We start from the raw sequence: 13,145 nt of genomic DNA, 5'->3' as shown, positions 1-13,145 counted from the left end.
TTATGAAATATACCGTATTTAGTTTTCATACATTACAGTTAAAGAAGTATCCCAGTGTCCTTCGTTTTGCAAGTGCTGCAAAATGATGTAAATACGTCACCCAGCAGTTCTAAGAATAAAAAGCTCACAGTGAGGGATGGGTGTGTGTCTTCTGGACTAATTTATCTGACAGTTTGTCATACAGAACAGAGGGAGACAAAATGAGATGATGATCTTGGTCTCAGAATGATACATATTTCAGTATATGATGCTTTTTAGCTAATGAAAGTCACATCAATATAAGTTATACCACCTGAAGTTTATTCAGGGTATTATAAATCACCCTGATGGTCTGAGATCAATGAAACTGAACTTAGCATTAACCCCATGCAAAAAATTAAAAACATTACACACTATTATGAAAACTTCTGTTTGGTGGTGGTATACTAGTAGGCATGACATTGAAAGGTGTTCCTAATATTTTGCCGCATGTATGTTCAGGGAAAGGGTTAATATCAGTAGCACCTTTAAAGTGCTCCAGTAAACCAGCACATACTAAATGGGTTATTACAAGAAAGGGAAGTGTAATTGGCCACAGTGTAGGATTTTTCATGCATCAGAGTTCTAATGCTCTTGCCATATTTTGTTTATATACCATATAAAGGGGTAATTTTCTTACAACAGTTCAATTTACACTTCAACCATTTCCTGTATGAGAGGAGACGGAAAATCTATATGCACGCGCCTCTGCAGCAGTAGTAGACCCAGGATGTTTGAGGTCCAGGGGCTCCAAAGGGGCACATTGTATAAGCAGCAGTCTTGTAAATATCAAACTCTTATGTGATTATGTGATTAATACTACTATGTCTCTGTTATAAAAAAAAAAGACTGTGAATGATTAACCTTTTACCATTTATTTCACAGAGCTACACAAAGGGGCTGTCATTAAAAATGAACAGATAAAATTTATGAAACTTTGCAAAAATGTGTCTACTTATAAAAGGCCAAAGAGGGCACTTATCAAATTTTGTCCTTTTAGAAGGCACCCTAGTGGGCACATTTTCCAAAATTTGTGTACTTACGGGGCAAATTTGGAATATAGATGGGACCCCTGAGGGCACTTTTTTTCAACATTTAACAGGCAACAAAGAGGCCCATTTTTACCATTTGTAAGGCATCCTAAAGGGGACTTTTCCCAAATTTGTCTACTTAAAGCAGGGGTGTCCACACTAAGGCCCGGGGGCCAAATGCGGCCTGCAGTCCATTTTTGATTGGCCCTCAGCAAATAAAAACATTAAATGAAATATGGCCAGCATTTGAACATGAAGCTTGGCTGTATTGTACTTCTTTATTTTAGCACAAGGCATTGGTAGCATGCTATTTCTGTAAACAAACATTTTGACAAAAAGACCGAACTGATTTGATTTTTTGTGACTTCATGATAACAGCACTGCAAATGGAAAACATATTGGCAACCAACATAATAACAATAATTTGATTTATAATGCCCTGATGGATTATGAAGGCTTATACCAGTAGTGATGATGTTTTAGGGGCTGAACCAGTAGAAGCCAGGGCCAACCAGGGCCCCCTGAAATTTGACTGGCCTTCCTTAAATCCTTAAGATGACTGGATATTTGCCTTGTTAGCCATTAACTAACCATTTAAGTATACCCAATAACTAAGCACATCTGAACCGTCATAAGGTTGGTTTTACTAACTTTACAATCCTCAAGATGAGGCCTATGGCCCCACCATATGGCCCCACCATCCTTACATATTTTCGTATAAGGCCCCCAGTGGAAAAGGTTTGGACACCCCTGACTTACAGGGACGAATGAGTGCACTTTATTAATTTTTTCTATTTAAAAGGGACCCTGGCACTTTTTCTAAATATAGCAAATTTATAATTTTTGCTACTAACTTGGTACTCAAGAGGGAGCCTTATGGATATCTATCGTTAAGACACCCAAAAGGGCACTTTCACTTACAGTTTTTTGGACATTAGGGAGCCGGAAGGAGTGCCCTTATGTTATATCTGACAGAGTCTAAACCCCATCTTTAGAGGGGTACAGATGAACAAGTGGGAAAGTTGTGCCCAATGTACAGAAGTTTTCCAAGAGGGCTGCTCAGGCTCACATCCCAGCCAGCATGTCATTGTGGGCCCCACATGGGTTATATGTGGTATAAAGTATGAGTCCCTTGTGGATTTGTCTGTGGGTTCCCATATAGGCCCCATCTCTAGAGATCCAAGATAGATCCTATTTGTAGTATACATGGGCAATTGCAAGGAGCTCTAGATGGGGCCTTCATGGGTCTCTTATGGGCTGACCCACACTTGCAGTTCACATGGGCAATCACAGGTGGGGTCACCATGGAACCCATGGACAAACCCACATGGGCCCCATATTGTAGCCCACATATAACCCATATGGAGACCACATGGACATGCTGGCGGGGATCTGACCTGTGACTTCTTTCCCACATGTTGTTCCTCAACCTATTTCGTTTCTTTTCTGTCCTCTCCACTCTCACTTCCTCTTCACTCTTCAATTAAAGGCATTAATCCCCAAAAGAAATTGTTTTTTAACATGATCTTTTGTTATTTTCTGCTATTGGAGAATTCTGCTGCCCCATGTGATCTATTAAACTGTGTAATTTAAATCAAATATCTGAAAAGTGTAGCCTACAGTCAGCAGAGAATAGTTTTAAAAAAACTTGCTAACCCCCAGATAATATTAGGATTCTGGTACATTTGGTGACTTGTCTAGGTTGTGTCTCTATGAGATGGTTGGAAGTGCAGAGACTCAAACGTGTGCATTCACCAAAATTCATAGAAAAAGTTATGCTAGTAATGAGATCATTTTGCATGTCCTCCTTGGCCTGATAAAATGTCAATAGATTTCATTCAATACTGTGATAAAGATGTTGTGTTGAGTGAGAAAACATTGCTTGGTAATATAAAATAATTCATCTTCATATAGCAAAATATGAATGACGATAATAAATTAATAGGAATTAATCGCCAATTGCATCACACTAAAATAAAGTATAGGCCAACTCTAACAATTATCAATTCATTTACTGTACCTCTTTTTCTATTCTGGGTCACAGGGGCTGGAGCAAATCCCAGTTCTCCCAGGCAGGTCACCAGTCAATCATAGCAAGACAGACAAATATTCACACTCACACCCACGGGAAATTTAGAGTCACTAATTAACCTGAAGAGCATGTCTTTGGTCAGTGGGGGAAGATAGAGTACCCAGAGAGAACCCACTCCACTAGTGAGTCCCCGTTTGACATGGATTTGAGCCAGAACCTTCTTGTGAAGCGACAGCGCTAACCACTGCCCCATCCTATGGGCCCCTCAGCAGTTGACTCAGGTTTATTCTGCAAGCTGTGTGAGAAGTGACAGATGCCACCTTTAACCATACTACTACTGATAAGGGTGGACACAATTCTATAACCCTGGGTAGAGAGAGGCACCAGATGAAGATTTCTATACAACCATCATGGCTGCTTGGCGGTTTCACAAGACCGTTTCTGTAGAAAGTTAGCATTGAATTTGAAAAGAAAACATAAGTAACAAAAGACATGGACTGGACTTTGTTTCTAGCCTTGTCTAATCGTTAAGCAAAGTGGGCAATAAAGGCCACACAATGATGAAACATACAGGCTCTATTAGTTACTGTAAGCAGGGGTTCTAACAGCCTCCGACTCTGATCAAGTATTAATGCTTCTCCCTTTTGAATTATTAATATCTCTGGCTCTCTTGGACTATTTTTGTCTGAGCGGGTCTCTCTCTTCATTCTTCCTGTCTCCTCTTCTTCTTAAAACCTGCCTTTTATCATCAACTCCCTTGACTCACGCATTGTCCCACACAGTCCCAGCATCTTTTTTAGCACTATTTTATTTTCTTGTATCCAGGGGAGATTCATCTCTTTTTAAAATATTTCTGCAATAAACCGTATGTGCTGCACTGACTTTTCATGACTGACCCTGAGTTAAGAAATCCGTCATAATCCTCGCAAGCTAGTTGACCTTCTCTCTGCCGCACTCGGTGAACTGTGAGGGCAGGTCCTAACGCATCTGTGGGGCACTTTCACCCAAGTAAAGTTATCTGGTTTGTATTTTCATGTCACACAACATGTTCTGCTGTGCAGATTCATGCTTCTTTGTCCAAGTTAATCTCTTAATTTGACATCAAGGGCAAATGTCAGGGTGGTTCAACAGCTCAGGTCTGAGACAAGTTCAATGCCCGGGATCATTGATCTTTCTACAACTTAGTCAAAGATGTACTTCCCATTACACTACAAAGACCTACTGAGTTTCAACTTGTAAATCATAAAGAAAAAATTGCTGGGATCATGCAAAACAACTGACATTTAGATGATTGACTTCACTAAAATACACTGATTTAGGATTCCTCTCCTTGTGAAATGCATCAGAAATGATCAGATCAAACTTGATTCAAAGCTATGACATTTAAAAGTTGTTTTGATCTACTCCTAAGAAGAGACCTGACAAAGCTTGACTTTTCCCTTCTAATGAATCTGCATCATGATGCTTTTATTCTGGTAAATTTCGTCTTCCTTGATTGTTAGAAAATCTAAGTTTCTTTTGTGGCTACAAACCTGAAGCCAGCATGAGTAAAGCTGCAGTATTTCATGTACTGCTCTGGACTCATCAGATGAATAGTGCGACCCTGGGATAAGAGAAAGGACAACCTTTACACTGTAGACAAATGCCACATGGACAACAAAATCTTGCCTGGAAATTGTTCAACACTGACCTCCGGCATCACTGCCAGAAAATGTAACCCAGTTCACAGAGGTAAAGGTGTTTATCAAAAGATGATAAATGCTGGTTATAAAGAAAGGTTCTGAGATCACAGCTATTTTCACAGTTAATGATTACATCCTCAAAATAAGAAAGATCATACCCCTGATTAAGTGTTTTCTTCAAGATCACATCTACCAGTGGAACACTACAGTGAGACACTGCCTCAGTCAGGATGGAAATACACAGTAAAAACTTCCAAAAACATTTGGGTTAAACTTTCCTGTAGTGTAAAGGTAAGATTTGAATAAAGCAGAGTAAAAAGTCTGCTTACAGGACAAAAGCTCATCCTCCAGAAAACACTCTAACACTGCTAACAAGTGATTAAGCTACGTAGCTAAAGAAGTTAGAGCATGGTCTTGGTGAATTCTCGATTCTGATTGGCTCTGGAAATTCCATTGGTGTCCATTAACTTCTGATATATGGACACTGTTCGAACTTCACAAGTAGTTCCGCTCAAAAAATCATTACGCTGTTCCAAATTAATACACAGCACGATAGGAGTAACCATAGCAACCTGACACAGTCATATCTTCTGAGCAGAGAGTACAGCGCTGCCAGCCTAAGGAGCCTACGGACCGGCATCAACCGTCACTTAACTGACAAAAATATAATGACAGACAGAGATTTATGCTACTTATGTAGCTAACATACCTAGACATTTACACTTCTAAGAAGCCTGAAGGCAGCATCTAAGTATAGATATCTATGGCTAAAGCTAACATAGCTAAAGGAAGAGCTCTTGTAGTTCCATTGGCTTATGTAGTAGCATCAGCCAGGTAGCTAGTGTAGCTACATAAGCTTTAGCTAAAGCTAACAAAGCTAAAACAGGTCTACACATAATTTAATCCTGGATTAGACCTCTAACCTTTTTCTCTGTTTTATTTATGAAATGTTGCTTAGTCTGTAATGTTTGTAGTGTGGTTATTTAATGAATGTAACTACCAGACTTAGTTCAGGGATAAAGTCCAGTTTTAAAAAAAATCTAAAAGTGGAAATACGCTGTACCTGCTAATTCTGTCACTTCTGTTCTGACTCAGGTGACATCTCACAGCAGTGGTCCGCAAGAGGTGGCTTCTGAGATCTGCAGCCTGCTGCCAGATCCCTCTCGTTTTCTTTTTGCCTTCGTTTTACATTTTATTCAGATTTTAGGGGCATTTTGATTAGCAATGATTTATCAGGAAAGTTCCTTTCAGGTGAACTGTCTTTGAAAATAATTGCTGATTGATTTATAGTTAGCTAGACAGTTGGATGACAGGAGACTGTGTTTCGGTTCCACATCATTTCAGCAATGCTTCAAGTGCCGAAAAACTGAAATGTTATTGCCAAACTAACAGCCACCTGAAATGTTTGTCACTGTTAGTGACACACAGTTGAATGACAGCAGTTCAAATGAAGGTTCTACCTCCATGAGGCAACGCTTCTGCTGTAAGGGAAAACCAACAAAAAATCAAGAAAGTTGCTGCCTCCTTGGCTCCTTTCCCACATGTCACTCCCTCTCTTTCTCCTCAGTTTCTAACTCTCTCTACTGTCCTATCTAATAAAGGCATAAAATCCCCAAAATAATAAGTCTGTACGTTGATTGTTAGTAATATAGACAGTTGAATGTTATATTTTGTTGTTTGTAAGCAGCTTCTAACCATAAATAAAGTTCTATGGGAGCTGAATTTAAAGGAATAAACTATTATAAAACGACTGATTTGAGGGTCAATGAACAGATACAAGTCTGTGTCAAAACTAAAATAAAATCTGTTTCTCAAAAAAAGGATAAACACATTTATGAAATGGTTTTCCTTCTCTGAGCCTACTCAGCTTGTTGCGTGCAGAGACCAGCACTGAGGAACGGGCCTTTGCGCGTTACGCACGGCAGGAAGGTACCAAGGGAGCACCTGGGGGCACGTGCTTTCAACGGAAATGAGAGCTTATAGGCTGCTGTGGGCTCTGTCGTAGGTCGAGTGGCCTAATCCTGGCTGGCTGTGAGATGAGGAAGGAGGGGGGGCCCGATGACGAGCTATCGGGCTACTTAAGGGAGTGGGGGAGAAAACGAGAGAGGGGGAGAGAGAAGTGGCCAAGGTGTACGGCCTGCAGGGATTTACGTGGGCCGACAGCTTGGACGAGCAGAGGCTATTTGTGGAGAGGATTTAAGTGTTTAGACGCTCCATCAAATCCCGAGAGAAAGAAAGGGAAGTCCATCAATACCAGACTCCTGACTGCCTCACACACCTGCTCTTAACGGGGAGGGTGTGTCACGCATTTTTATACAGTCAGCTTAGATGGGGATATGTAGGAGGACTGCGGAAGCTCTCAAAAGTCGTACTTTGAAGCTGTTACGCACGCTCTGTGCGCATTTACGCACGTTCATTGTGAATCCATAAATCCACGTGATGGTTTTTGTTCCTTTGCTGATGTCTAACCCACACTCTAAGAGACATTTTGGAAAGTTGGAGCCTGTCCTAGAACGAGGGTTAATCAAAGTCTTCTTAAGCTCACTGGCCAACAGTGACAGGTGAGCGCCCTCAGAGGCCAGTTTTACATAAAACGCACAATTACTCCTGACGAGTTTGCTTTGTGAACAGTTAAAACCATAACATAGTGCTTGGTTTTTCAGTCATGGGGGCCACACCAAATGTGACAGTGTTCCTGTAATTTGACAATGACACAGCACAGCAGAAAGGGAGAAGAAGGGGAAGAGTTGGATCATTGTATTGATCCAACGCTTCATCTTACACTGATAAACCAGTTTCAGCCTGTATGAAACAAATCTGTTAACTTGCTTCAAAAATGCACCTATCATTGACAAAGATTATTTATAGGTTGCAGGCCTTTATTTATAAAATAACACCTCTTTTAGATCGATTGCATGTCTCCAGCTGCTTGTAAAGTGATAAATAGCCTGATGTAGTTGCTTATGTGACACATTCAGCAGCCTATAGAGGGACAGATGTTGTGCCAAGTGATCCAAGTCCACACTAATCCAGGCCTCTGGACGGCTTGATCTTTAAAAGAGCAGATTGCTTCTTTTTTTGAGAATACAACACAAGTAAGAATGAATTTCCATCATTCACAGATTTCCATTTTTATTGCCATCGATAGACCTTTTTTAAAAACATGCCGTTCCAGCTTTTTAGCATCCTTTTGGCTTGTAATGTGTCCCAGAGAAATTTTACGTACCCGTATATTTTCCCGAGAGTCTTGGCTGCCACGGACTTAAACCTGTCCGGCCGGACCTCCATCCTCACGAGTCCAGGATCCGACCAATGTGCAGTCTTTGCGCGCTCCCGATCGAGCGCACAGCCTTCTCCTCTACTCCCTCCGCTCCGTGTTTCTCACTCACACATATAAAAACTTGATTTTAGTCGATCAAACTCCTAAAAGGCGCGGGTTTACCTGTGCGGTGGGATCAGCGACACTGACTGTCCGGAGATTAATGAGCTTCATTGAATAAAACCAGGCGATCAGACATTTTCACACCCACTTTGCCAGAGTCCTTCACTTCCTGATGAACTTCTTTTTAGCCTTTGGTGTCCTTAAACGTTCACGGTGCGCTCAAGGCAACTTTCGACAGGAATCGTGGCCAAACGGTGTCTCTGGCCGTGGTCCTGAAACCAGATTACTGCTGCCCGCGCGCTAATCTCTCCAAGTGTGTGTAGTGAGTGGGAAGGTAGCATGTCACTTCCTTTCCCCGCAGCACCGGCGTTTTAAGCACTGACGGCTATTCTTGGAGTGCACAAGCCTTGAATGGAGAAAGTAAACACAGTCCGATCGAAGCATATTAACAGAGAGCACAGGTAATTGTAGGACGGGAGGGGCGGAAATGATAGATGCTATTTGCCCATTTAAGAGCAGATTTTATCAGAAAAATTGATAAATCCTTTCTAAGTTATAAGAGAAAAATCATTTTATCACCGTCTTTAAAGGAGGAATCTGTTTTTTTCCCTGCTTTGCCGTGCTAAGACTTCTTGTGCGTAAAACACTGCTGCCATAACGCATCATTACGGGCACTACTGTGCTGCGCAGTAGCTTACCATGAATCTGACTTCTATTTTTGACGTGTTACTCATGAAACAATATACAGACAAGACGTGAATGAAACCAAATTTAAGAGTTTGACATCTCCCACATCACTACTAGAGATGAACAAGCCACTGAACCACACTTACAAGCCTCCGTTTTTAAGGAATTCAAGGTGTTTACAACTCAGGCCCCGTTTTTATCCCTGAAGCTGAAATAAAACCCAATAAAATAAACAAGGTACAATATGGTATGACACAATACAATGACGTTTCACAATAATGTTAAAAATGTAGTTAGACTGGTTACTCTAAAAAAATTAAGCTAGGCTACACAACTCAGCTAATGTTTTGTTGCACAGATTGGAATAAAATCAACTAAAATAATAATTTCAAAAAACGTATATTTTAGAAATGGTATTTTATGATACAGTGGTACAATATCACGGTGAAACAATGTGCTCAGCAAGTGATGTAAAAAATCTTGTAAACTAGGAAAGTTACTCTACAAAAATTAGGCTACAGTTACAGCAGGAAAAAAGCAGCAAGCTAAGCTAGTAGCAACACCCAAAAATCCTGTAACACCATTGATTTATCATTGGGGCTGTCAGTATTAATGCATTAATCACAATTACATAAGGTCAATGAGGTTCATTTTTCTTTCAAAATAATAGCAGGTCTATATCCAAACAGGAAGTCAATAACTTTTTCTTTAAAAGTGCAGTGTGTAATATTTAGCCTAGTAGCATTTAGTAAAACAAACAAACTTTGTTAAATCAAACATGATGTCTATAGGTAGGTCTATCCTAATTAGTGTTTATCCACCTGAAAAAAATGTGTTTTTCTTTAATATTAACTCAGAATAAGCAATCTATTCATACATGGGGAGGGTCCCCTCCACGGATGCCGCCATCTTGAATTTTTGCATTTTGCATGTTTCTATGGTGCCACGGAAGCGACCAAATAACTGGTACACTTTTTTTAAAATTCCACTGGTTGCCACAGTTTTCACCAGAGAAACATGCAAAATGCAATAAATTCAAGATGGCGGCGCCCATGGAGGGGACCCTCCCCATGTATGAATAGATTGCTTATTCTGAGTTAATATTAAAGAAAAACATTTTTTTCAGGTGGATACACACTAATTAGGATAGACCTACCTATAGACATCATGTTTCATTTAACCAAGTTTGTTTGTTTTACTAAATGCTACTAGGCTAAATATTACACACTGCACCTGTACAAAAATCCAAAATGAAAAATGGTAGTTTAAAATGCATAACAGTAGAATTTCAAACAATGCAAAAAAAAGTGGAGATTAATTACCATCAACAAGAAGATCTGAGATTAACTGGAATTTGAAATTTGGATTGTTTGACAGCAATTATTGTTATCATTATTTTTATTGTAAAATCTGATTAAATTTCTGTTTAGGGTAGGGTAAGGGTTAGAAATGGTTAGGATACCAAACGTTAAAAGTCAAAAACCTGACCTGCAAAAACAACTAATTTAGCAGTGTAAACAGTCATTTTACAGGAGAAAAGCTCAGCCTCCATGAAAACATTCTAGCGCAGCAAGCAAAGCTTATGTAGCTCTGTAAGCTATGTAGAAAATGTAGCTAAATAGCTGACATAGCAAAACATTTCTGTAAGCTATGGATCTTATTTCTCTACATGGCTAAGTTAGCTCTAGCTATGTTTGCTAAAGCTCACTTTGCTAGAGCTCACGTTGCTAAAGCTGATGTAAAGCTAGCTAAAATAGCTAAAGCTAATCTCAAAAAGCAGCTACATAGGCTATGTGGATACATCTATGTAGCTCACGTTAGCAACTTAGCTACACTGGCTTATGTTGAAATGTTTTTAACATAGCTAGCCAAGCTATTTGAGCAGTAGAGTTCAATTCAATTCTTCATTCAATTCTTCTTTGCTGCCAGAATTTGCTGCATTGTTGTACTCAACAAGAAGTGACACAGTTTATTAAAAGTTAAATAACGTTTGAACCTAGATCATAGCGTCTCACTTGTTTTTGCTGGTAAAGCTGCTTTGACATCCTGATGATGCTATCCATGCCTTTGAATCCCTTACAGCAGCATTTCTAGTGATCCTGGAACTCGGGTGACTTTTTCAGGACTTTAAGGGTTAAATACATACAAGTAAACCTGATGGTGAGCGTCTTTTATCAATTAGCCTGAATGCTATAATATATAATTTTATATGTGTTCAAAATTGTGGAAAAAAAAAAAGATTACAAAGGATTTGAGACATTCTGGAGATTTACCGTAGGTGGATACATTTATAAATGGTAGTTGTTTCTGCTTCTGAATACTGCTTGTAACTTGGGCACCTGAACCATATGGAGGACTTTTTAAGGTAAGACCTATGCTTTTTCTATTTAAAAAAAAATAAGTGTGCTTTGAGTTACATCCTGTTGTTGGTAAGTTGATGGGTATCAGTTTTAGATCGGTATCCTTTTGTTGTGCACAGCTGCAACTGTTAAAATCTGTTGAAAAAGTTATTTATGGCCTTGATCAGAAACTGTAAGACAAAAAATTACCTGAGTTAAAATTTGATTAATTTAAATCTCTTGTTTCTGATAATGCAAAAATAAAACAAACACACACACACACCCACACCTGGTCAGAATAAGTAACAGGTGTTGCTGGAAATGGTTGTGGATAAAAAGAGTCTAAAGCCAGAGTCTAATCATTGACCAATAAAAGTAGAACACTGTCAGACTAATTTTCTTTTTAACTTACATGTCAGTTTATTTATAATCTGGTACCAAACGGGACAGGATGAATGGATAAAGTGCAGGAATGATCTAGATCATGGTGGCTGTTAAAATGTAACACAGAGTTCAGACAGTAAATACAGCATATGTTTGTGATGCTCAGACTAAGTTTGAGAGAAGATTAAATTACCTAAAGTGAGAGTGAATCAACAAGGTACTGCATTTAACCAGAATGATACCATGGACTGTGTAGAAGCAGGGTGTGGATAGAGACATAAAGACACCCAAATATTGTCACCTTTAAAAAGAAATAAATAAGGGCACTAAAAGTGACAGATTTTAGTCTTCCACAAAGCATGTTTGACTTCTCTGTAACCAGTCCGTTATTCACTACAGCAGCCATTTTTCTCGGTCTCACTCAGGGTAGCTTGAATGTTGTAATAATGTTTTACTTCAATGCAACAGGTTTTGCTTCCAAATGGTGTCCTGTGGGCCAGATCCAGCATGCTAGTGTCCTGTATCTGGCATACAGGGACTAAACAGACTCATAATTCTGTTTAAAATACAAAGAGTGAAATAATGATACACTGAGGACATTGGCTGCTGCCGACATTCCTTATTAAAACAAGAGCAAAGAGCCACACTGGGAGCTTGTCTTCGCAATGAATATGCTTTTGCACATCTCCTGACCGGTCTTGGCATCAATGTCATTCACTGAGAATCTCAGCAGTTTACAATCTAAGGCAGCAGTAGCCTGTCAGCTCAAGAGTAGTGCATCATTTTGTCTGTCGCTCTGATTAGCCCATCATGAATTTGACAGACAGACCGTTTCTCCAATTACCTTCAGAGATGTTTTTTGAAAAGTCCTGTCCTTCCCAATTGACTTCTATGGGAGCTTTCCCAGATAAATGTGAAATATATCCATTTATCCATGGGATGCAGATGGCCTACAGGTTTGGCTGTACCCCATATACAAAAGCTTGTCCTCCAAGTGGGCAGCTCAGGGTGTGAACTGACCCATGGCTCCAGTGGCAGACTCAAGATGTTTGAGGGACGGGCAAAAACGTTAAAAGGGCACCAATTGTATGCAGTAGGGGAACCATGTGAAATAGTAAGAAATCCTGGTAAGGATTTAATGTTTTTAATGATAATTGTACTACAACACCTCTGTTAAAACTGAGGAGAAATGACAAACCATTAAACCACTGATTTAGCAAAGATACGGTCATGGATGAAAGTGTTAGCATGTTGCATTTACAAAGGTTTTTGGTATGCACATGTTTATTTCCTAATGTGGATTGGAACAACACAAAACAGAAGAAAAAAGCAAAAAATTGTCATAATTTTACACAAAACTAAAAAATGGGCCAGACAAAATTGTTGGCACCCTTTTAAAATTGTGGGTAAATCATTTTATTTCAAGCATGTGATGCTCATTTAAACTCACCTGTGGCAGTAACAGGTGCTGGCAATCTAGAAATCACACCTGAAGCCAGTTAGAATGTTTAAAAGTTGACTCAACTTTTGTGTTGTGTGCCTGTGTGTGTCACACCAAGCATGGAGAAGAGAAAGAAGAGCAGATAATTG

General features: G+C 39.5%; 1 protein-coding gene across 1 annotated transcript in view; it reads right to left on the bottom strand.

The window, feature by feature from the left end:
• Window positions 1–8,114, bottom strand: part of LOC121528665 (vesicular glutamate transporter 1-like) — a 31,239-nt gene extending 23,125 nt beyond the window's left edge. The window contains exon 1 of the mRNA XM_041816201.1: window positions 7,990–8,114. Within this exon, the coding sequence (XP_041672135.1) occupies window positions 7,990–8,051 (62 nt within the window). The 5' untranslated portion in view covers window positions 8,052–8,114. The remainder of the gene's footprint in view (window positions 1–7,989) is intronic.
• Between the last annotated feature and the right edge of the window lie 5,031 nt (window positions 8,115–13,145).

This window comes from Cheilinus undulatus, linkage group 20, assembly GCF_018320785.1.
Source record: "Cheilinus undulatus linkage group 20, ASM1832078v1, whole genome shotgun sequence".
Classification (NCBI taxonomy): domain Eukaryota; kingdom Metazoa; phylum Chordata; class Actinopteri; order Labriformes; family Labridae; genus Cheilinus; species Cheilinus undulatus.
Note: the sequence above shows the minus strand (reverse complement) of the source record. Positions and strands in the feature narration are given on the sequence as shown.